This window comes from Oncorhynchus nerka, linkage group LG12 (genome assembly GCF_034236695.1).
Source record: "Oncorhynchus nerka isolate Pitt River linkage group LG12, Oner_Uvic_2.0, whole genome shotgun sequence".
NCBI classification, from domain to species: domain Eukaryota; kingdom Metazoa; phylum Chordata; class Actinopteri; order Salmoniformes; family Salmonidae; genus Oncorhynchus; species Oncorhynchus nerka.
Genome location: NC_088407.1, coordinates 22,542,855 through 22,568,755, shown reverse-complemented (window position 1 = coordinate 22,568,755; position 25,901 = coordinate 22,542,855). Strand labels below are relative to the sequence as shown.

The following is a 25,901-nucleotide window of genomic DNA, read 5'->3' as shown; positions in this document are numbered from 1 at the left end:
ATATTTATTTCCATTTTCTGTGATCAGGTTTTCCTGCGCTTTCCGATGTAACGCACGTTATGTAATAGCCACAGTCGTGATTTAACCAGTTTTAAAAACGTCAGAGGGTTTCCTATACACACATTCTAACCATATGAACGTACTATATTCCTGGCATGAGTAGCAGGGCGCTGAAATGTTGCGCGATTTTTAACAAAATGTTCAAAAAAGTAGGGTCGACTGAAGAGGTTAAACTAGGACTGAAAATGTAGGTAAAACAAATTAATTGTCTGTACCTTGCGGGTTTAAGGGAGAGGGATGGCATATCTTTTCAGACGGATAAGAATGTTCTTTGATGTTCCATTAGTGGAGGAGAAAATGTCTTTTAGACAGATTGGAATGTTTGCTTTATGAGGGGAGTAGGAGACAATCTCCAGACCTGAAGACACTGCGCTATTGTGTGGATCGGAGAGAGTGTGAGAAACTGATGACGTCACTTTTATCTTCTCTCTTTAAAATGTAATGTTCTTTGTATTTTGGGTCAGTACTCTCTTGAATTAAACGCTGTTACCTGACTTTTAAGACCGGGGCTCTGTCCATTTCTTATAAAAATATTGGGTCTTACAATCCCATAGAATGCATTGACAGAGTAATTAATTCTGATTGGGAAACAATTCAGAGGAATTTAGAATTCCTTTAACAATCATTTGCTTGGATACTTGAACAAATAATAATAACTGATAATACATTAGACTTACTTATACGTGACGTTTTACGTAAAAAGTATTTGGGAAAAATATCCTAAATTGAAATGGAATTTACCCCAACCCTGGTCTTAACCATAAAATAACACCTTTACCCTAGTCAAAATTGTGTTGTGTGGTGAAAAGATAAGGCAGGATGACACACTTGAACACAATCGATTCCTCTCCGTCACGTATTTTCTCTCTTCATCATTGAAGTAGTGACACAGAAAAAGTATATTATTTCATGGTGATACCATCTGGTGAAGTAAAGTGTTGATAGCTAAGGATAAAGGAGGGAGGAGCAAATACAACAGAGATATTGTGGGACGATAAGGTAGAGCGTTGGGACAGTAACCGAAAGGTCGCTGGTTTCAATCCCGAGCCGGCAAGGTGGACAAATCTGCTGTTCTGCTGTTGAGCAAGGCAGATAACCCCCAACAACATCTGCACTGTGGACATTGATTTAGGTAGCAGCCCGCACCTTTTTGTTGAACGCATTCAGTTGTACAACTGACTAGTTATGCCCCTTGTCTTTTAGAAGAGTTCTCTGGAAGAGGGAGGAGGAAGAAATGAAACAGAGGTGTGTTGTCACGTTCTGACCTTTATTTCCTGTGTTTTGTATTAGTTAGTATGGTCAGGGCGTGAGTTGGATGGGCAGTCTATGTTTGTTTTTCTATGATTTGAGTATTTCTATGTTTCGGCCTAGTATGGTTCTCAATCAGAGGCAGGTGTCATTAGTTGTCTCTGATTGAGAATCATACTTAGGTAGCCTGGGTTTCACTGTGTGTTGGTGGGTGATTATATCTGTCTCTGTGTTTGCACCAGATAGGACTGTTTTGAGTTTCACATTTCTTGTTTGTTGTAGTCAGTTGTTCATGTGTATTTTAACGTATTAAAAAAGAACCATGGACACTTACCACGCCGCATATTGGTCCTCTGATCCGTTTCGCCTCTCCTCTTCGGAAGAAGAGGAGGAAATTCATTACATGTGTGCTGATAAGGTAGAAGGGTTCTCTGGAAGAGGGAGGAGGAAGAAATGAAACAGGTGTGTGCTGATAAGTTGGAAGGGTTCTCTGGAAAGAGGGAGGAGGAAGAAATGAAACAGAGGTGTGTGCTGATAAGGTAGAATAGTTCTCTGGAAGAGGGAGGAGGAAGAAATGAAACAGAGGTGTGTGCTGATAAGGTAGAATAGTTCTCTGGAAGAGGGAGGAGGAGGAAATTAAACAGAGGAGTGTGTTGATAAGGTAGAATAGTTCTCTGGAAGAGGGAGGAGGAGGAAATTAAACAGAGGAGTGTGTTGATAAGTTAGAAGGGTTCTATGGAAAAGGGAGGAGGAAGAGGAGGAGGAGGAGATACAACAGTTAGAGTTGTTGTGTGTCTGTTAATGTGTATTCATATCTAAACTTAAAGGAAAACAAGTTTCACCTTGAGCCAAATAGCATGTCCCTTCAAGCCGAGTACAGATACAACAGCCAAGACAAGATGCAATGATTTTTGACGGTTTTAAAATGTGTTTTATCTACCCAGTTTTAGAACGTCTCCTGTCGGCTGTTGGCGTCTCTAAGATTTAATGTGTAAAACCTTAGCTTTTAGTCTTAAGCAATTCTGTTCAGTGTTGAAACTACAATCCCACTCCGCCCTTAGACAAATTCAACTGAGTATTAGTGTATCCCAAGAACAGTTGATCATGACTTGTATCAGTTCAAGGGGGCCTGAAAAAAGGCAGATCAACCTTATCGAAAAGGCTAAACACAGCTAGGTGATGTTATCTAAGCCCAAGCAATAAGGATTGACAGTTTAGTGGAAATATTCAGAGTCAAGGCTGCAACTTTCACTTTTTTCAAACCTGTTGAAGATCTGGTATTTCTATTTCAAATGGTTATGTTATATTTCAGTCTTCTATGATGTATACAGTGTAATATTGGGATGTAAACGTAATATTGAACACATTTCAACTCTATATCTGACATGATACAGGTGTCTTCTTATTTTTTAAAGCCCACAACCATGTGTGTGAGGTGTATACTTTTGTTTCAAAGTAGTTACCAAGAAACACTCTGTGTGGCCCTGATTCAGCCTAATGAGGTAAAAGGCTAACTAGATGCTAAAAATCCTCAATCAACAATTAACCTAATTAAGGACCTTAAGTAAAACAACACTGATGAAAAGAGTCCGTAAAAACAAAAGCGAGTTTAATAGAAATCCCAAATGGCCATAAAAGTCTGGATTTTACCGCAAAAATCACACAAGCTTGATACATGATGATACAGTGCCTTCAGAAACATTCAGACACCTTGACCTTTGCCACATTTTGTCACGTTACAGCCTTATTTTAAAATGTATTAAATAAATACAAATCCTCAGCAATCTACACCCAATACCCAATAATGACAAAGGAAAAACAGTTTTTTAGAAATATCAGAAATACCATATTTACATAAGTATTCAGACCCTTTGCTATGAGACTAATAATTGAGCTCAGGTGCATCCTGTTTCCATTGATCATCCATGAGATGGAGTCCACCTGTGGTCATTTCAATTGATTGGGCATTATTTGGAAAGGCACAAACCTGTCTATATAATATCCCACAGTTGACCGTTCATGTCAGAGCAAAAACAAAGCCATGAGGTCGAAGGAATTGTCCATAGAGCTCCGAAACAGGATTGTGTTGAGACACAGATCTGGGGAAGGGCACCAAAACGTCTCTGCAGCATTGAAGGTCCCCAAGAACACAGTGGCCTCCATCATTCTTAAATGGAAGACGTTTAGAAGACTCTTCCAAGAGCTTTCCGCCCGGCCAAACTGAGCAATCGGGGGAGAAGGGCCTTGGTCAGGGAGGTGACCAAGAACCTGATGGTCACTCTGACAGAGCGGTAGAGTTACTCTGTGGAGATGGGAGAACCTTCCAGAAGGACAATCAGGCCTTTATGGTAGAGTGGTCAGACGGAAGCCACTCCTCAGTAAAAGGCACATGACAAACCGCTTAGAGTTTGCCAAAAAGTCAGCTAAAGATTCTCGGACCATGAGAAACAAGATTCTTTGATTGGATGAAACCAAGATTGAAGTCGTTGGCCTGAATGCCAAGCATCACATCTGGAGGAAACCTAGCACCATCCCTACGGTGATGCACGGTGGTGGAAGAATCATGCTGTGGGATGTTTTTCAACAGCAGGGACTGGGAGAATACTCAGGATCGAGGCAAAGATGAACAGAGAAAAGTACAGAGAGATCCTTGATGAAAACCTGCTCCAGAGCTCTCAGGACCTCAGACCAGGGTGAAGGTTCTCCTTCCAACAGTACAACGACCCTAAGCACACAGACAAGACAACGCAGGAGTCGCTTTGGGACAAGTCTATGAGCGGCCCAGCCAAAGGCAGGACTTAAACCTGATTGAACATCTCTGGAGAGACTTGAAAAAAGCTGTGCAGCGACAGAGCTTGAGAGGATCTTCAGAGAAGAATGGGAGAACCTTCCCAAATACAGGTGTGCCAAGCTTGTAACGTCATACCCAAGAAGATACGGGGCTGTAATCACTGCCAACGGTCCTTCAACAAAGTACTGAGTAAAGGATCTGAATACTTATGTAAATGTAATATTTCAGTTTTTTATTTTTTATAAATTAGCAAACATTTATAAAAAATGCTTTTTGCTTTGTCACTTTGGTTATTGTGTGTTGATTGATGAGGGGATTTTCTTTTTTAATAACGTATCAATATATGGAAAAAGTCAACTGGTCTGAATACTTTCTGAAGTTAATGTTTTCATGATACGTTTAGTGCCTTTAACTCACATTCTTATAGGACTACCAATAAACTGTTTAAAAAAATAAAAGATGATGTCTAAACAAGAAAACCACTTGAGACGATGTTCATTTCATTCACTGGAAAATCCAAAAAATGTCTATCACTTTTGAGTTATACTTTGCTTTCATACCTTATATTTGTATTTTTCTGTTTCTGCATCTAAGCCCTAAAAAATAGCACCACTCCAGTTTACCAAGGAAATGTCACTGATAAGATGGCGTCGGAGAAGAAGGTTGACGTTTTACGTTTTCCCAACCAATTGTGTTTTTTGTTTTTGTTTCTTTGCTTTGTTTAACACATTTTTCAAAACTTATTTTGTACATAATGTTGCCGCTATCGTCTCTTTTGACTGTAAATAACTTCTGAACATCAGAACTGCGATTACTCACCACGGACTGGCAGAATCCATTTTTCCTCTAACGATTCCAACGAGCCCGATGTGAATGATATACTGCTTTCCCGGGAACAGGCCCAGATCCCCCCATCTGCATGAAGAGAAGGCAGAGAAAAATGGGCCAGAGGGCGGGCTGCCTTCTAAGAATTCGTAGGTGATCGACAAAAAACATAATTCCTTCCATTCTGCCAGCAAACATGTCATCTTTGGAAAATAAAATCGATGACTTACACAGAAGATTAAACTACCAACGGGACATTCAAAACTGTAATATCTTATGCTTCATGGAGTCGTGGCTGAACGATGACATTACAACATTATCAACATACAGCTGGCTGGTTATACACTGTGCCAGCAGGATAGAACAGTGGCGTCTGGTAAGACAAGGGGCGGTGGACGATGTATTTTTGTAAACAACAGCTGGTCCATGATATCTAAGGAATTTTGGAGCTATTGCTCGACTGAGGTAGAGTATCTCATGACAAGCTGTTGACCACAATGTCTATCTAGAGAGTTTTCATCTGTATTTTTCGTAGCCGTCTACATACCATCACAAACTGAGGCTGGCACTAAGACTGTATTGAATGAGTTGTATTCAACATAAGGACAATAAATCCCTCACCCAGAGGTGGCGCTCCTAGTAACCGGGGACTTTAATGCAGGGAAACTTAAATCCGTGTGACCAAATTTCTGTCAGCATGTTAAATGTGCAACCGGAGGGGAAAAAAACTCTGGACCACCTTTACTCCACACACAGAGACAAATACAATGCTCTCCCTCACCCTCCATTTGGCAAATCTGACCTTTAATTCTATCCTCCTGATTCCTGCTTACAAGTTAAAATTTGACAGTTTTAATTAACAGAAAACCTAGGAATGCACTCACTTCCTTGTCTAAAAACCCCAGAGCTAAGTTTCAGTTGGGTCAACCATAGGCTAACGACCTTCTGTGTTTACACAGTCCACAACCCATTTGTTTCTGCCTAGTTAGAATGGTGTTCATTAACTTTTTATTACTCCTTGTCCGTGTCACATAATCCCTTCTTATGAACTCATATTGTTAATCACTTATAAAACAGAGTATAAGTTTACTTAGTTACAATTCTATTTAAAATGGGGATATTGTTTATTCATTTATCCATAATAAATTCAACAACATGTGACTAATACAATTTGATTTGATATCAAAGAAATACTCACTACCATAGAAAAGGGGCATGATAAGTGTTTCCTGCATTTTTCTATGTAACTGTCAATCTTAAGGGTGTGTGTGTGTGTGTGTGTGTGTGTGTGTGTGTGTGTGTGTGTGTGTGTGTGTGTGTGTGTGTGTGTGTGTGTGTGTGTAACTGGGCCTATATAAGATGACGGGACTAGAATGTGGAGATCAACTGGAGGTGAAGATTAAGACTGGACTAGTCTGCTAAACTACACTATCTGGTAAGACTTCTCTGTCTAAACACTGCATGTAGCGTTTGTGTATTTTATTGTTGAGATATATTACATTGTTCATGTTGTAATGGCCTTTGTGACAATCTGTCTTTGTAAAAAGTGCTGAATAAATAAATGTTGTTGATTGTTGTGTAATAGAATGATGCAGGTGACCTTAATTTAAATCAGTCGATTCTTTGGCATCTAGTTTTGCAGTCACATTGATAGATGTGTTTAGGACACAAAAACTATTATAGAATATAGTTGGGTTTCAACTGAGCCCTATATCTCCTAAGACCCAAATGTGATCATTTAGAGAGTAATTGACTATCACAGTAATGTTATTAGTATTATAATATTTTTTAACCCAAATAACATCTTATTGAGAGTTTTCTGACCCTATGACATGCAGAAAAACCAAGGGATTGGTTTGTGTTTAAAGGATCTGTTTTAGTGGACTCAGAGAGAACAATGTTGAAACAAACAGATACTCCTGAGGTAAGAAACTCATCATCACAATATAGTAGGACATTTGTCTGAAATAAACCACGCAATATTATGTTTGGTTCTCATCAAATACTTTGCTACTGCATAGCTGATATCGCTCAAATATACATTGAACACAACCCCTTTCTGTTGCTGTCAATACTAAGCTCACCACATTCAATCATAATGAAAGGAAACTTACTTCATTATGTTGATGTTTACACAATATAACGATGACATTTGTCTGCAACATACCAAACTGTACTGTAATACATACAGTATATATGAATATGCATCCAGAATTAAGTAATATAATATACTTTCCTGACTAAGTGAGAGTATAATATGTCAGAATTATGTGTTATTTATCTTACAATAACTTTTTATGAAATGCCATGTTACTTTAGAAGTGTTATGGCTCAATTAAAGACATTGAATAAAATATTTTTTCTTACCTATCAACACTTCAGTTCACCAAACTATATCATTATGAAGTAATATCCCGTACACATCATTTTTGCTGTCTTTTGTTCATTCTGTCAGACTGTGCGTCTTTCTGACTCCATCAATGATGAAGAGATAAAATACGTGACGGTGAGGAAGACTTTGATTAAGAAGTGGCTGAACAGTCTGGATATCTACTGTGAACTAGTGGGTACTCTAATTTCCTCTTTCTTTTGATCATTCTCTCTCTCGTGCAAGCTCTCATTCTCTCTCTCACTCCACATCCATCTACATAGGGATCCCCCCTCATGTCTCCAGCTACCTGTTAGCCCAGCCCCCCCTTCTCTCTTATATAATGTATGATGTGAAATTCTCTAGATTTGATCTCTCTGTCTCTCTCTCTGTCTCTGTCTGTTTCTCTCTGTCTCTCTCTCCCCATCTCTCAGGAGGATGTTCCTAACATAGCGTTGCTGGGGTCAGGTGGAGGAGAGAGGGCAGCAGTGGGCATGCTGGGATCTCTGCATCAGCTGGAACAGGACAACCTGCTGGGCAGCCTCCTCTATATGTGTGGGGTGTCAGGCACCACCTGGTACACGCACGCACGTGCACACACACACACACACACACACACACACACACACACACACACACACACACACACACACACACACACACACACACACACACACACACACACATATATATACTATTATTCTTAGCAGGAAAGTTCATTTTGAAGACCTTAAAACAAATAACTTTTCTCTCTCCCGCCCCCAAAATCACTCACCCAATTACTGACACACACACGCACGCACGCACACACACACACACACACACAGGTGCATGTCATCCCTGTACAGCGATCCAGATTGGTCATTGAATAAGCGTTGTGATGAGGTGATAAAGAAGCTGAAGGGTCCTAAAGTGAACTTGAGCAAAGCTGTGGAGTGGCTGAAATTGACTAAAGGACAAAACCAGGACTTCAACCTCACTGACTTCTGGGGCGCCTTCACTGCCTCCTATTTCATGAAAGAGGTCAGTGTATGGTTGTATGTGTGTTTCCCTGTCTGTCTGTCTATCTGTCTGCCAGCCAGTGTGTGTGGACGTCAGTGTATGGTTTATGTATGTGTCCATCTGTCTTTCTCTCTTTCTCTCCCTCTGTTGAGCTGATTACTCCCCCACCCTTCTCTCCCCCATCTTTCCCGCCATTCCCCCCCATCTCTTCCATTTTGTTCTCTGTCTCCTGTATCAGATGAACACTCGCTGTCTCTCTGAAGAAGCTCACAGGAACAGCACCAACCCCTACCCCATCTACAGCGCCATAGAACTGGAGCTCAAAAAACTGGACTGCACTAAAGGTGACTGTTATGAGACGTTCATTCAAACTTCAGAGTTAAAATTAATGTTATTTGCGTAAAGCTCCTATTGCTTGATTCTGATACTCGGGTATCATCTTTGTAAAACGAGGTTCCAAGTCGAACGTTTCAGAGCTCCGAGTGCACTGTGAACGCAGCATCAATCAATCAAATGTATTTGTATTGAGCTTTTTACAAAGACAATTGTTTCAAAGTGTTTTACAACCAGAACAACACAAATAATATAAACAATTAATACAATATGAACAAACACTCTACTGTAGACGCCCAAAAACCAAGCCAGGCATTAGTCTGAGTCCCTGTCGGCCTCTGTTTAGAAGTAGTGCACTATATAGGGAATAGGGTGTCATTTCAGACAATTCTCCCCCACTGTTTAACTGTAGCGGTGTGGTTTGAGATGACCCCCCACGAGAGTGGCTTCTCCGGATTGGGAGCTTTCGTCCCCACTTCCTGTCTCAGGAGCCGGTTTGAAGGCGGGACTCTGATAGAGAAGAGGAAGGAAATGGACATGGTTCTGCTGCAAGGTGGGGCACGCACAGACACACACAGAAGCACATTCACACAACCACACACGCACGCAAACATACCCCCCCACACGCACACACACACACAAACACACACAAACACACACAACCACACAACCAAACTCTTACAGATGATTAATTGCTGTTTGTTTGTTGTTGCTGGGCAGGTATCTGTGGGAGTGCCATTGCAGATTGGCAGAGGGACATTGCGGAGGTATTACAATGGATCTGGGACTTACTGCGAGGTAAGCTTCAACGCAGCATGCTAGTTAGCCTGCAAGGCTAGTGTGTAAGATTGTAAAAAAAAATTTGGGGGGGGTTCATTGAAACAATGTTCCCTTTGCATTCATTTGTGATAAATATCTTAAATGTTTTTAATTAGGTAAGACTTCTTGCAATACGGTAGTCTTTCACACCTCCCCTTACTCCCAACCAACCAGACGATAAAACATCCATCAGACAATGTTAGAGAGAAAATGTAAAAGAAAAGTCAAGAAGAAAGAATAAAAATGAACATAGTGCCTGTATGTATAATACAACCCAGGAACAGACCCAGTACAGAAACACAAAGAAACAACAATGAAGACAATCACCTTCAATCAAAAAGAAACACAAACATAAAACAATACTACAAAACAATTAGTAGACAATAAAGTAGTGGACAATACTAGACAATTACCTACATGACAATACTAGACAATTACCTACATGACAATACTAGACAATTACCTACATGACAATACTAGACAATTACCTACATGACAATACTAGACAATTAACTACATGACAATACTAGACAATTACCTACATGACAATACTAGACAATTACCTACATGACAATACTAGACAATTACCTACATGACAATACTAGACAATTAACTACATGACAATACTAGACAATTACCTACATGACAATACTAGACAATTACCTACATGACAATACTAGACAATTACCTACAGGACAATACTAGACAATTAACTACATGACAATACTAGACAATAAAGTAGTGGACAATATTAGACAATTAACTACATGACAATACCAGACAATTACCTACATGACAATACTAGACAATTACCTACATGACAATACTAGACAATTACCTACATGACAATACTAGACAATAACCTACATGACAATACTAGACAATAAAGTAGTGGACAATACTAGACAATAAACTGCATGACAATACTAGACAATTACCTACATGACAATACTGGACAATAAAGTAGTGGACAATACTAGACAATAAACTACATGACAATACTAGACAATTACCTACATGACAATACTAGACAATAAAGTAGTGGACAATACTAGACAATTACCTACATGACAATACTAGACAATTACCTACATGACAATACTAGACAATTAACTACAGGACAATACTAGACAATAAAGTAGTGGACAATATTAGACAATTAACTACATGACAATACCAGACAATTACCTACATGACAATACTAGACAATTACCTACATGACAATACTAGACAATTACCTACATGACAATACTAGACAATAACCTACATGACAATACTAGACAATAAAGTAGTGGACAATACTAGACAATAAACTACATGACAATACTAGACAATTACCTACAATACTAGACAATAAAGTAGTGGACAATAACAATTACCTACATGACAATACTAGACAATACCTACATGACAATAACAATTACCTACATGACAATACTAGACAATAAAGTAGTGGACAATACTAGACAATTACCTACATGACAATACTAGACAATAACCTACATGACAATACTAGACAATAAAGTAGTGGACAATACTAGACAATAAAGTAGTGGACAATACTAGACAATTAACTACATGACAATACTAGACAATACCTACATGACAATAGACAATAAAGTAGACAATACTAGACAATTAACTACATGACAATACTAGACAATAAACTACAGGACAATACTAGACAATAAAGTAGTGGACAATATTAGACAATTAACTACATGACAATACCAGACAATTACCTACATGACAATACTAGACAATTACCTACATGACAATACTAGACAATTACCTACATGACAATACTAGACAATAACCTACATGACAATACTAGACAATAAAGTAGTGGACAATACTAGACAATAAACTGCATGACAATACTAGACAATTACCTACATGACAATACTAGACAATAAAGTAGTGGACAATACTAGACAATAAACTACATGACAATACTAGACAATACCTAGACAATACTAGACAATAAAGTAGTGGACAATACTAGACAATTACCTACATGACAATACTAGACAATTACCTACATGACAATACTAGACAATTAACTACAGACAATACTAGACAATAAAGTAGTGGACAATATTAGACAATTAACTACATGACAATACCAGACAATTACCTACATGACAATACTAGACAATTACCTACATGACAATACTAGACAATTACCTACATGACAATACTAGACAATAACCTACATGACAATACTAGACAATAAAGTAGTGGACAATACTAGACAATAAACTACATGACAATACTAGACAATTACCTACATGACAATACTAGACAATAAAGTAGTGGACAATACTAGACAATTACCTACATGACAATACTAGACAATTACCTACATGACAATACTAGACAATTACCTACATGACAATACTAGACAATAAAGTAGTGGACAATACTAGACAATTACCTACATGACAATACTAGACAATAACCTACATGACAATACTAGACAATAAAGTAGTGGACAATACTAGACAATAAAGTAGTGGACAATACTAGACAATTAACTACATGACAATACTAGACAATTACCTACATGACAATACTAGACAATAAAGTAGTGGACAATACTAGACAATTAACTACATGACAATACTAGACAATAAACTACAGGACAATAATAGACAATAAACTACATGACAATAATAGATAATAAACTACAGGACAATACTAGACAATAAACTAGAGGACACTACTAGACAATTAACTACATGACAATACTAGACCATAACATACCAGACAATACTAGACAATAAACTACATGACAATACTAGATAATAAACTACAGGACAATACTAGACAATAAACTAGAGGACACTACTAGACAATTAACTACATGACAATACTAGACAATAATCTACAGGACAATACTAGACAATAACATACCAGACAATACTAGACAACAAACTACAGGACAATACTAAACAATGAACTACAGGACAATACTAGACAATAACATACCAGACAATACTAGACAACAAACTACAGGACAATACTAGACAATAATCTACAGGACAATACTAGACAATAACATACCAGACAATACTAGACAATAATCTACAGGACAATACTAGACAATAACATACCAGACACTACTAAACAATAATCTACAGGACAATACTAGACAATAAACTACAGGACAATACTAGACAATAAACTACAGGACAATACTAAACAATAATCTACAGGACAATACTAGACAATTAACTACAGGACAATACGAGACCATAAACTACAGGACAATAATCTACAGGACAATACTAGACAATAACATACCAGACAATACTAGACAACAAACTACAGGACAATACTAAACAATAAACTACAGGACAATACTAGACAATAAACTACAGGACAATACTAGACAATAAACTACAGGACAATACTAGACAATAATCTACAGGACAATACTAAACAATAATCTACAGGACAATACTAGACAATTAACTACAGGACAATACGAGACCATAAACTACAGGACAATAATCTACAGGAAAATACTAGACAATAACATACCAGACAATAATAGACAACAAACTACAGGACAATACTAAACAATGAACTACAGGACAATACTAGACAATAACATACCAGACAATACTAGACAACAAACTACAGGACAATACTAGACAATAATCTACAGGACAATACTAGACAATAACATACCAGACAATACTAGACAATAATCTACAGGACAATACTAGACAATAACATACCAGACACTACTAAACAATAATCTACAGGACAATACTAGACAATAAACTACAGGACAATACTAGACAATAAACTACAGGACAATACTAAACAATAATCTACAGGACAATACTAGACAATTAACTACAGGACAATACGAGACCATAAACTACAGGACAATAATCTACAGGACAATACTAGACAATAACATACCAGACAATACTAGACAACAAACTACAGGACAATACTAAACAATAAACTACAGGACAATACTAGACAATAAACTACATGACAATACCTAGAAGCCGGTCTTTGGGTGTTGCTAGACTCGAGACAAAGTCGAGGCCATTATCACAACGGGTTACCAACATATTCAAAAAATGATTGACATATTTTCATAAAAAAATGTAATTTGATGAATTTATTCATACTATTTCATCCTTCCAGAAGATATAGTCCCAACCCAAATCTAGGGTTTCTATCCAAGCCGGTTGTGTCACGGTCGTTGGAATAAATGGACCAAGGCGCAGCGTGCGTAGAGTTCCACATGTTTTATTAAATGAAACTCACCAAAAACAAACAGAACAAACGAAACGTGAAGTAAATGCAATTTTCACAGGCACTACACAAAAACAAGATCCCACAAAAACCCAGTGGGAAACGGCTGCCTAAAAATGATCCCCAATCAGAGACAACAATAGACAGTTGCCTCTGATTTGGAACCATACCAGGCCAACATAGAAATACAAAAACTAGAGTACCCACCCTAGTCACACCCCGACCTAACCACATTAGAGAATAAAAGGTTCTCTAAGGTCAGGGCGTGGCAGGTTGGTCGGTCATTCGATAGGTTCAGACGCGACCCAGTCGTTCAGTCTTTTTCTTCTTTATCTATGAATGCGACCCAGTCGTTCAGTCTTTTTCTTCTGTATCTATGAATGCGACCCAGTCGTTCGTTCTAAATGTTCCATTGCCATACTGGCTGGGAAATATCTTATCTCTTCCTTGCTAGCTAGCCAACTACAGCGAACTTACAGTCTAATCAAAAAGTAACAGAAAAGTAGCTGCATTTGCATTTGTTTAAGCTGTTTTCTAGTGACAGCTATGTTTTTAGATCAAATCAAATTTTATTTGTCACATGCAGATGTTAATGCGAGTGTAGCGAAATGATTGTGCTTCTAGTTCTGACAGTGCAGTATTATCTAACAAGTAATCTAACAAAATCACAACGACTACCTTATACATACAAATGTAAAGGGATGGAATAAGAATATGTACATATAAATATATGGATGAGCGATGACCATGCGGCAGAGGCAAGATGCAATAGATGGTATGAAATACAGTATATACATATGAGATGAGTAATGTAGGATATGTAAACATTATTAAAGTGGCATTATTTAAAGTGACTATTGATACCTTTATTAAATCAATTTATTAAAGTTGCCAGTGATTTGAGTCTGTATGTTGGCAGCAGGCTCTATGTTAGTGATAGATGTGTTGTCTCTCGGTCCCAGCTTTGATGCACCTGTACTGACCTCGCCTTCTGGATGATAGCGGGGTGAACAGGCAGTGGCTCGGGTGGTTTTTGTCCTTGATAATCTTTTTGGCCTTCCTGTGACATCGGGTGGTGTAGGTGTCCTGGAGGGCAGGTAGTTTGCCCCCGGTGATGCGTTGTGCAGACCGCACTACCCTCTGGAAAGCCTTGCGGTTCAGGGCGGTGCAGTTGCTGTACTAGGCGGTGATACAGCCCGACAGGATGCTCTCGATTGTGCATCTGTAAAAGTTTGTGAGGATTTTTGGAGACAAGCCAAATGTCTTTAGTCTCCAAGGCTGTGACTATAATCGAAGATAATTATTTTGAGATACATCCCACAGCTAACACAATCACTTCAAACTGAAGCTTGAAAGACTGCAAACTAGATGCATTTCATTTCGTTTGACCTGTTTTCAATATTCATTTCTATGTATATATCAATGAAAATAGGTTCATGATTTAGACTGGCGGGGAAACACTGTCTGCCTGTCTGTCACGTCCCGACACCCAACACGTTCATTACTATGGGACAGCTGGAGATTGAATATTGAAACAATGTTGAAAAAGTCAAAGAGACAGACAGCAAGATTTATACAAATCTCTGCTATTGAAAACTAAACTTTTATAGTGGAGATCAAGTTTATAAAGTGTCTGGCTGGGCTGATGAAACAGTGGAATGTGCAGTCAGATGGAACAGAGTAAATAGGCATTTTAATGTCATGGATTTAGCCGGTGGTAATTTGTGGAATAGACCCTGGCTGGAATGTGGTTTTAACCAATCAGCATTCATGATTAGACCCACCCGTTGTATAATAGACAAACGACATGACAGTAGTAAAAAAAACTACAGGACAATAGTAGACATTTTATAATGGGTGGGTCTAATCCTGAATGCTGATTGGGTAAAACCACATTCTAGCCGGTGATGGGAGATGGACCAGAGGATGTTGGCGGGAGGAGCTATAGGAGGTCAGACTCATTGTAATGGCTGGAATGGAATAGGCCAAGAGGACATCCTCAAAACCAAGGACGACACTTGAGATTTACATGTCTCAGACAGGGTTACCTCATCATGAGAGGAGGTTGTGTTTCCAAATCATCTCTGCTACACGTGACCAACCTGTTCTGTTCTGCAGGGTACGAGAGCATGATGTTGAAAGAGAACATGAATATGGTTGAGAGAAGCGGGAAGGTAAAGGTGTGTGAGTGTGTGCCCTCCCGAGTGGTGAGGTGTGTGTCTGAGCTGATCAAGTACGCTGAGGACCCAGATCCACTGAAGACAAGGGAAGTCATCACCACACTGGGACAGCTACTGGAAGGTGAGGCACACACTTATACACTCACTAGTGCACAAAGACACCATAATCATGACCCTAGTGATAATGTGTATAATGACTCTAGGTCATGTGAGCAGTAAGGGTGAGATGCTGTGGAACATGGACCCTGAGAGCTGGAAGAGAACCAGCCTGGTGGAGAGAAAAAAGTTCATAGAGACAGTCAGTCTGGAGCTCATCCTCTCCCCAGACAGCTGGGCAAAAGACTGGAAGGACAAACGCTGCAACTGCAACGGTAACAAAGGCATTTTATTACTCCAACACCATGTTAGCCCATTGAACTACAGCGGTTCCAAAAATATTTTTTATTTCTGGCTGACTGGGAGAACACTTTGAAGAACCTTTATGGGTTCCATGTACTGCCGAACCCCATTAAATTCAATGTATAACCATGTATAACCTTCTGTGGAAAAGGTTCTACATAGAACTTAATAGGGTTCTACATGAAACCCAAACGGGTTATCACTGAAGAGCCCTTTATAGGTAGGTAGCACTATGTAGTACTTTTATACTTAGAGGCATTAGACCCTACACCTGCACAGGTAACACTAACTTCCACAGTACCACTTTTATTACCTGACTTTGCCTTCATGACTCAAGACCATGTTAGTTCACTGAGCTGATGCCTTGGAGCTGAGTTTTTTACAGAAGGTTTGGGGACCTGGATGTAAAATGCAGAATGATTATGTGGTAATATGGTCTTAGTGTAAGAGGGTATATGGTACTAGGTAGTTATAAACAGTGGACATCTGTATCTAGTACAGCTCCAATAGGGGAGGCTGGTGGAGGGAGAAATCAGAGGACAGGTTATTGTAATGCTTGGGAATGGCATCATGAACGGTATCAAACACATATCAAACACGAGTTTGGTACGATTTCTCATTCCGTTCTATCCATTGCAGTGAACCCATGATCCGATTTCTCCCACCAGCAGCCCCCTGTGGTTCAGCATCATGTCATTGGGCGGCAGGGTAACCTAGTGGTTAGAGCATTGGACTAGTAACTGGAATGTTGCAAGTTCAAATCCCAGAGCTGACAAAGTACAAATCTGTTGATCTGCCCCTGTAAAGGCAGTTAACCCAATGTTCCTAGGCTGTCATTGAAAATAAGAATTTGTTCTTAACTGACTTGCCTAGTTAAATAAAGGTTAAATAAAAAATGTCCAGCCGCCCAGTCACTTATAGGATACGTGTTCCTGCTGTAGGGTATAGTGGTTACTGGCTAAGTGTGTGTGCACGCATGTATCAGACAATAACAACCGGCAGAGGGATGCAAATGGAAGATTGGCTTGCCGGGTAGATTGGGGTATGTGAGCGGGCGTACAACAATGACTTGGATCCTTAAATTCAGGAGTTCATATCAGCATCGAGTCAATTTTGACAAAAGTCCTTTAAGTGTTTTTGTTTGCTAATTCTTGTTGCTCATACACATTTTTGATAGTACCTTCAATTTACCCTTATCCAAGCCACTCCAAGATAATACCTAATCCTAATCTCTCAACGTTAACGCCTAATCCTAACCACTCAAAGTTAATGCCTAACCTTAACTAGTGATGTTAGGTTTGATACTGGAGCTCTGAGGCATGTGTCGAAGTCTCTAAGCAGCTAATTTTGAAGCAGTGTGCCGATGTGTGTATTACTTTATCAAAAGTATAACATCAATGACGTCTGAAGCTTCATTTTTATCACGTGCTTTTTCAAACCGTGTGATACATGCCAGACCATGAGGTAATCTTTGTCTTATTCTCTGCAGATGAAGCGATGTCCAGTAGGTTGATAAGAACATTGGAAAAGCCAGAAAGAGTGTCAATAACAAACTCCTGGCTCTCCGATGGTAATGTTTTTTTTCATTAAATCAAATCTACAGGACAGACGGTTAATTGGTCAATAACAAACTGCTGGATCTTTGATGGTAATGTTTTTTTTATTACCTTTCTGTCCAGTATGATTACTATGGAAGTTGTGTGTGTGTGTGGGTGTTCCCTTAAAAGAAGGATACAGAATACATAATCTCTCCATCACTGAGATTATTTTCGACCACTTGATATGAATAATTTGATATTGGTGTGTGTGTCTCCTCCAGGCTGGTGGATTCTAGAGAACATTTCCCCTCTGGTCAATACATGGGAATGGGGAACCACATCCAACTTCCTCTTTAAGGTCCAAGGTACAGTAACATCAGACCTCTTCCTAACTTGATAGCATAACTAGTATCAGTCATCAGGATCTTATGTTTCCCTCCAAAATAGCAACTTTCTTGGTTCTCTCTTCTCGCACTCTCTCATCCCCCGCTCACTCTCTCTCTCTACCCCTGCTCGCTTTTTCTACCCTCCCCTGCTCACCCTCTCTACCCTCCCCCACTCGCTCGTTCTCTCTACCCTCCCCCGCTCACTCGTTCTCTCTACCCTCCCCCGCCTGCTCGTTCTCTCTACCCTCCCCGCCTGCTCGTTCTCTCTACCCTCCCCCGCCTGCTCGTTCTCTCTACCCTCCCCCGCTCGCTCGTTCTCTAAACCCTCCCCGCTCGCTCGTTCTCTCTACCCTCCCCGGCCTGCTCATTCTCTCTACCCTCCCCCGACTGCTCGTTCTCTCTACCCTCCCCCGCCTGCTCGTTCTCTCTACCCTCCCCCGCCTGCTCATTCTCTCTACCCTCCCCCGCCTGCTCGTTCTCTCTACCCTCCCCCGCCTGCTCATTCTCTCTACCCTCCCCCGCCTGCTCGATCTCTCTACCCTCCCCCGCCTGCTTGCCCTCTCTACCCTCCCGGCTCGTTCTCTCTACCCTCCCCCGCCTGGTCGTTCTCTCTACCCTCCCCCGCCTGGTCGTTCTCTCTACCCTCCCCGCCTGCTCGCCCTCTCTACCCTCCCCCGCCTGCTTGCCCTCTCTACCCTCCCCTGCTCGTTCTCTCTACCCTCCCCCGCCTGCTCATTCTCTCTACCCTCCCCCGCCTGCTCGATCTCTCTACCCTCCCCCGCCTGCTTGCCCTCTCTACCCTCCCGGCTCGTTCTCTCTACCCTCCCCCGCCTGGTCGTTCTCACTACCCTCCCCCGCCTGCTCGTTCTCTCTACCCTCCCCCGCCTGGTCGTTCTCTCTACCCTCCCCCGCCTGCTCGTTCTCTCTACCCTCCCCCGCCTGCTCGTTATCTCTACCCTCCCCCCACCTGCTCAATCTCTACCCTCCCCCACCTGCTCATTCTCTCTACCCTCCCCCACCTGCTCGATCTCTCTACCCTCCCCCGCTCGCTCGCCCTCTCTACCCTCCCCGCTCGCTCGTTCTCTCTACCCTCCCCCGCTCGCTCGTTCTCTCTACCCTCCTCCGCTCGCTCGTTCTCTCTACCCTCCCCCGCTCGCTCGTTCTCTCTACCCTCCCCCCGCTCGCTCGTTCTCTCTACCCTCCCGGCCTGCTCGTTCTCTCTACCCTCCCCCGCCTGCTCATTCTCTCTACCCTCCCCCACTCGCTCGTTCTCTCTACCCTCCCCCGCCTGCTCGTTCTCTCTACCCTCCCCCGCCTGCTCGTTCTCTCTACCCTCCCCCGCCTGCTCGCCCTCTCTACCCTCCCCCGCCTGCTCGCCCTCTCTACCCTCCCCCGCCTGCTCGTTCTCTCTACCCTCCCCGCTCGCTTGCCCTCTCTACCCTCCCCCGCCTGCTCGTCCTCTCTACCCTCCCCCGCTCTCCCTCTCTACCCTCCCCCACACTCCCTCTCTACCCTCCCCGCACTCCCTCTCTACCCTCCCCCCGCTCGCTCTCTCTACCCTCCCCCGCTCGCTCTCTACCCTCTCACCCCCGCTCGCTCTCTAACCTCCCTCCCCGCTCTACCCCCCGCTCTAGCTAAGTGCTCGCTCGCTCGCTCTCTACCCCCTGTCTCACTCTACGCCCCGCTCACTCTCTACCCCTCCTTTCGATTTACCTCTCCATCTCCATCTCCCCAGATGCTAGAGTTCCGGAGAGCATGCAACTCAAAGAGAAGATTCACCTGGTAGACGCTGCATTAAAGATCAACTCTCCCTACCCTTCCGTCCTGCGCACTTCGAGGAAGGTCGACCTCATCATCTCCTTGGACTTCAGCAAAGACAACCCATTTGAGGCAAACACACACACGCACACATGTATTCCTATTCAAGCCTTTCAGAAGAATATGAAGTGCCTAGGTAGTAGTGACCCTCTCTCTCTCTCCCCTCTAATGTGCTCTTTAGGTAGATGTGACTCTCTCTCTCTCTCTTGTGTGCTCTCTAGGTAGTAGTGACCCTCTCTCTCTCTCTCTCGCTCACACACACACTCTCTAGGTAGTAGTGACCCTATCTCTCTCTCCCCCCTCTCTTGTGTGCTCTCTAGGTAGTAGTGACCCTCTCTCTCTCCCCTCTCTTGCTCACTCTCTAGGTAGTAGTGACCCTAACTCTCTTTTGTGTGCTCTCTAGGTAGTAGTGACCCTCTCTCTCTCCCCTCTCTTGCTCACTCTCTAGGTAGTAGTGACCCTCTCTCTCTCCTCTCTTGCTCACTCTCTAGGTAGTAGTGACCCTAACTCTCTTTTGTGTGCTCTCTAAGTAGTAGTGACCCTCTCTCTCTCCCCTCTCTTGCTCACGCTCTAGAGAGTAGTGACTAGGGCATGTGTCAAACTCATTCCACGGAGGGAGTATCTGTGGGTTTTCACTCCACCCTAGTACTATATTGATGAATGGTCACTAATTAGTAAGGAAGTCCCCTCACCTGGTTGTCTAGGTCTTCATTGAAAAACCAAAAACATGCAGCCACTCGGCCCTCCCTGGACTGAGTGACACTCCTGGCCTAGGGAGTAGGGCCTAGTGAGAAGGAAGTAGTGCCTAGGAATTAGGGAATAAGGGCTAGTTTGGAGAAGGACTTTGACATAACCATACTACTGGTCCTGCTCCTCACAGACGGTGTTTAGTGCCAAACAGTACGCGGATGAGCTGAAGCTTCCCTTTCCCCCAGTGAATGACGATATAAGGAAGGAGAAAGACCATCCTAAGGGCTGCTACGTTTTTGAGGGGCGACACCCTGAAGAGCCCACCGTCATGCACATGCCCCTGTTCAACCTGCAGAACTGCCAAGGTGTGTGGTAGTCATCATAGTAGTCAGTGTCTCTCTGTCTGTTATACTTGTCTCTCTGACTACGCCCTTTTCTGACTTAGTTTTTCTCTGTGTCATGTCTTTTTCCTGTATATCTGCACCAACTGTCTGCGTTTTATGATGGCATTAGTATTGTTTATCAGGAGCCACATTTGCTACAGCTACTCTTCCTGGGGTTCCCACAAAACACAATGGTAAATCTAAACAAACTTAAAGATACCAAAAACAATTTAGTCCAATGTTGCTAAATATCACATGGCTGTCCATGGTAATCATTTCTGTGTGTGTATGTGTGAACAAGTAAAATGGAAAATGTTGACTCACCCTACTTGTAGACTAGTTGAACACCAATGCCATCCTCTCTTTCATGTTGACATAACAGTCTATACATTTACATTTACATTTAAGTCATTTAGCAGACGCTCTTATCCAGAGCGACTTACAAATTGGTGCTTTCACCTTATGACATCCAGTGGAACAGCCACTTTACAATAGTGCATCTAGGTCTTTTAAGGGGGGAGGGGAGAAGGATTACTTTATCCTATCCTAGGTATTCCTTAAAGAGGTGGGGTTTCAGGTGTCTCCGGAAGGTGGTGATTGACTCCGCTGTCCTGGCGTCGTGAGGAGTTTGTTCCACCATTGGGGGCCAGAGCAGCGAACAGTTTTGACTGGGCTGAGCGGGAACTGTACTTCCTCAGTGGTAGGGAGGCGAGCAGGCCAGAGGTGGATGAACGCAGTGCCCTTGTTTGGGTGTAGGGCCTGATCAGAGCCTGGAGGTACTGAGGTGCCGTTCCCCTCACAGCTCCGTAGGCAAGCACCATGGTCTTGTAGCGGATGCGAGCTTCAACTGGAAGCCAGTGGAGAGAGCGGAGGAGCGGGGTGACGTGAGAGAACTTGGGAAGGTTGAACACCAGACGGGCTGCGGCGTTCTGGATGAGTTGTAGGGGTTTAATGGCACAGGCAGGGAGCCCAGCCAACAGCGAGTTGCAGTAATCCAGACGGGAGATGACAAGTGCCTGGATTAGGACCTGCGCCGCTTCCTGTGTGAGGCAGGGTCGTACTCTGCGGATGTTGTAGAGCATGAACCTACAGGAACGGGCCACCGCCTTGATGTTATTTGAGAACGACAGGGTGTTGTCCAGGATCACGCCAAGGTTCTTAGCGCTCTGGGACGAGGACACAATGGAGTTGTCAACCGTGATGGCGAGATCATGGAACGGGCAGTCCTTCCCCGGGAGGAAGAGCAGCTCCGTCTTGCCGAGGTTCAGCTTGAGGTCTATGGCTTTTAGTTTTTGTTGTCATAGGCTATCTAGCTAAAATTCTTGCTTGCCTAACTTCCTTGCATGGGCAACCATGACCCAGCTAAATTAACTAGTTGACATGAGACTACTAGACTACATATAGACCCTACAGATGCGCGTGACTCTTGGCGGCAGTGCGTAACACATCGCCATCTTCACCCATTAAACAGCATAGATTTGTTTTTATTACTTCTAAACAAAATAACTTTTTGGGGTTCTCATACGCTTACAATGATGTTTTGATTCTTGCTTGAACAGTCGCTAAGATTATATTTGGTTGTGATCTTTGCAAAATAACTATTTTCGATGCAGCAGTTATCTAGAATGCTAACGATCATTGAAATAGCAGGACATTCATACAAACCTTAAAATCCAATTATAATCCAAAAGTAGTGTGAAATGCACTCATAAGCAACATGTAGAGGCTTTTCTTGCTGGCGTTCTATAAGAACTCCCCCTTGTTCTGACACCAGGTTGCACACCTCGCCCTCGTGTGGGAATGTTTGTAAACACAGAAACAAGTCTATTGAACCTCAATCATGTCAAGCCAGTGGCACAACATATTAATTTATGGTGACATCAGAATCGGCATCAGAATCCTTGGCCTGTAGAGAGAATTAAGTCAAAACCCCATCTCCATCCATGGTTTAGGAAAGGGACTATTTAGCAAGCAAGCTACTGCAGGATTTGATTGGTGTAAATCCAAACTGGCCTCCCTTGGGGTGCGTTTTGCTGCACTAGGATAACCCACAGTTGAGATCAGCTCAATGCTGATAGGATAATTATTTAAAACAGTGATAAAGGAAGTCCAAAATGCTTGCTGGCATCACTCAATCAAATGCTACTGCTGCAACATGTTATACTCTTTGGGTCCAGGCAGCATCAGATGCATGAGCTACACATACTGACACAGGGGGGGCGCTGTTTCCCTCCCTCAGATCATTTATCCGGTGAGATTCAGCCACTTACGAAGTGACCTGAAAAGTATAAAAACACAGAAGCTGTGTTCGAATACCCATACTAACATACTGTATACTACATACTTAACGTGTATATACTATTAGTTCAATTTAGCATACTGTAAATTAACGGAATCCTTTCAGTTGAGTGTACTAGCGCTTCGCATGTCGACCAGAAGTTGATGCTGTTGCTATGCAACCGCTTGTTAGCTTGTTAGCATAACAAATTACTAGCTAGACTTTGGGTTTGTTCGTAAATTCAATCGGGAGTGTCAGGGAGTTGTCAGCTTGTCCGTTCGTAAACTCAGAGCGTTTCGCTCTCAGAACACTTAAGAACAATTAAGCTTCTTTGCCAACGTTTACTGACACCGGCCACATTCAATGGGTGTTGAGCGTTTGTAAATGTATTTATTCTGTGCTCTGGTATTGTCAGATGAGAGTGCTCAGAAATCGGAGTAGATAGCCAGAGCGAATTTATGAACACACCTGCAACACTATACCACTTAGCTAAGCTTTTGAATGACGTGAATAATCAAGTCAATAAACATTGGGCAGTTAGTAAATATACTGCATGTTTGATGTATTAGTAGCCAACTAACATTACAGTGGGTAGCTGACATACCTGTTACATAGTGCTGTAATGATATGCTGTTCGGTTTTTATAGCGTAGCTAATAAAATGTAACTTATTTGCAAGGTCATGACTTTATTACATTGCTGAACATTTTCTTAAGGACACACCTCAAATATGTCCACCCCTCCCATATGTCCACCCCTCCCATCTGAGCACAAGCCAGCTGATTTAAGACATGTATATTGTTCTGTTCTCTTCCTAGACGAGGACGAGATTAAGAAGGAGAGTGAGAAGTACAAAACATTCCAGCTTCACTATGGTGCGCCGGAGATCGACCACCTCCTGGAGAAGGCCCAGGCCAACATGAGGAACAACAGAGACAGGATCCTGGAACAGATCAAAATGGCCATCCAACGCAGAAAGAAGCGCATATCAGTGGCTCAATAGTTTTTAATCAGTGGTGGAAAGTATCTGTACTTTACTATTAATACTTGACAACTTTTACTTCACGACATTCCTAAAGAAAATAATATACTTTTTACTCCATACATTTTCTCTGACTGCCGAAATTGGCTTGTTACATTTTGAATGCTTAGCAGAACAGAAAAAGTATAATTCACGCACTTATCAAGAGGACATTCTTGTTCCTCCCTACTGCCTCTGATCTGGCAGACTGATTAGAAGCACCTGCTGTGCATCGGTTGCTCACCTGTGTTCCCTACAAATGCTGTCTTGAATCAAAAGGATTTGTACCTACACACTGGAGAAAGTTGCAGCGTCTGTGTATGTTGTCCCTAATGCAGTGAAAATAATACAAATAATATACAAAATTAATTCAGCTTTATGCGACATCTTTTTGAGTTCGGACACATGACACTCTTTGTCTGCTTCTGAGAGAGTGTGATTGTCCCCTTTTTGATTAGGACTCACTAAACACATTCATTGATTGATGTCTGAGTGTTGGCGTGTGCCCCTGGCTATCTGTGAAAAATAAAATGGTGCCGTCTGGGTTGCTTAATATAAGGAATATGAATTTATGTATCCTTTTCCTTTTGATACTGTTCCTGGAGAGCCTCCGTCCTGTAGGTTTTTGGTCCAGACCTTGTTCCTGTGTTTGGAGTGAAAAGCTACAGGAGGGTAGCACTTAAGGAACAGGGTCGGACAGCCCTGGTCTATATGCTTCGGACACAAAGACTATTCTTGTTCTCATAGACTAGGGGTTTTCAACTCTGACCCTACGGGGTCCGGACCCTGCTGGTCTTCTGTTCTAACTGATAATTAATTGCACCCACCTGGTGTCCCAGGTCTAAATCAGTTCCTGATTAGAGGTGAACAATGAAAACAAATGCACTGGCTTCGAGGTCCAGAGTAGAGTTTGAGGGTCATAGACTAATGACTTGATGGCCTTTTAGACTACGCATAACTAAATGTGAATATGCATGTAGGTCTATAGGCCTATATGTTGGTGAATGGGCCTGCATATGTATAGGCCTATACTGGTAGGGCTACATATAGGTGGATAGGCTTACTATATACACTGCACATTGGAGTATAGCCTGCATCTCACGTCTCATTTCCTCGACCAGTGCAGCAGCATACTGTGGACACACACACACCTCATTACGGACCTCCTGCAGGTACTAATGATCACACTCACTTCCCATCGTTTGTCTTTGTCTGTATGGGTCCATGAGGTAGGGGGCTCCAATTGGTTTTTGGAACTCACCAGCTGTTTCACGACCCCCCACACGCCCCACCCCCCCAGAGGTAGAGGATTGGGAGGGGAGACCGATGAGGGGGATGCCACATTCTCCATGATGACCCCCCCCCCCTTCCTCACCGCCAGGAAACAAACTGCTGCTGATACCCCACTAGAGGGGACACTGGGGAGAGAGGGCACTAGGGCCAGTCACTAGAGGGGACACGGTGGTTAGTGGAACCCCCTGG

General features: G+C 42.2%; 1 protein-coding gene across 4 annotated transcripts; it reads left to right on the top strand.

Moving 5' to 3' along the window:
* The first annotated feature begins 6,254 nt into the window (after positions 1-6,254).
* On the top strand, positions 6,255-24,981 carry LOC115124277 (cytosolic phospholipase A2 epsilon-like). Of its 4 annotated transcripts, none has more exons than XM_029653682.2 (15): positions 6,255-6,359; positions 6,763-6,848; positions 7,380-7,487; positions 7,727-7,869; positions 8,120-8,315; positions 8,533-8,638; positions 9,040-9,180; positions 9,348-9,425; positions 15,846-16,028; positions 16,111-16,278; positions 17,910-17,954; positions 18,126-18,209; positions 19,966-20,120; positions 20,929-21,103; positions 24,217-24,981. In XM_029653682.2, exons 2-15 carry the CDS (start codon positions 6,822-6,824, stop codon positions 24,399-24,401), a joined length of 1,794 nt encoding a protein of 597 aa, XP_029509542.1. In that variant the 5' UTR covers positions 6,255-6,359; positions 6,763-6,821; the 3' UTR covers positions 24,402-24,981. The 4 variants fall into 4 exon arrangements, with proteins under 4 accessions (XP_029509542.1, XP_029509540.1, XP_029509543.1 ...); XM_029653680.2 differs by lacking the exon at positions 17,910-17,954 and adding an exon at positions 17,796-17,876; XM_029653681.2 differs by lacking the exon at positions 17,910-17,954 and adding an exon at positions 17,796-17,876 and having other exon boundaries at positions 6,270-6,359; positions 6,793-6,848.
* The last annotated feature ends 920 nt before the right edge of the window (positions 24,982-25,901 follow it).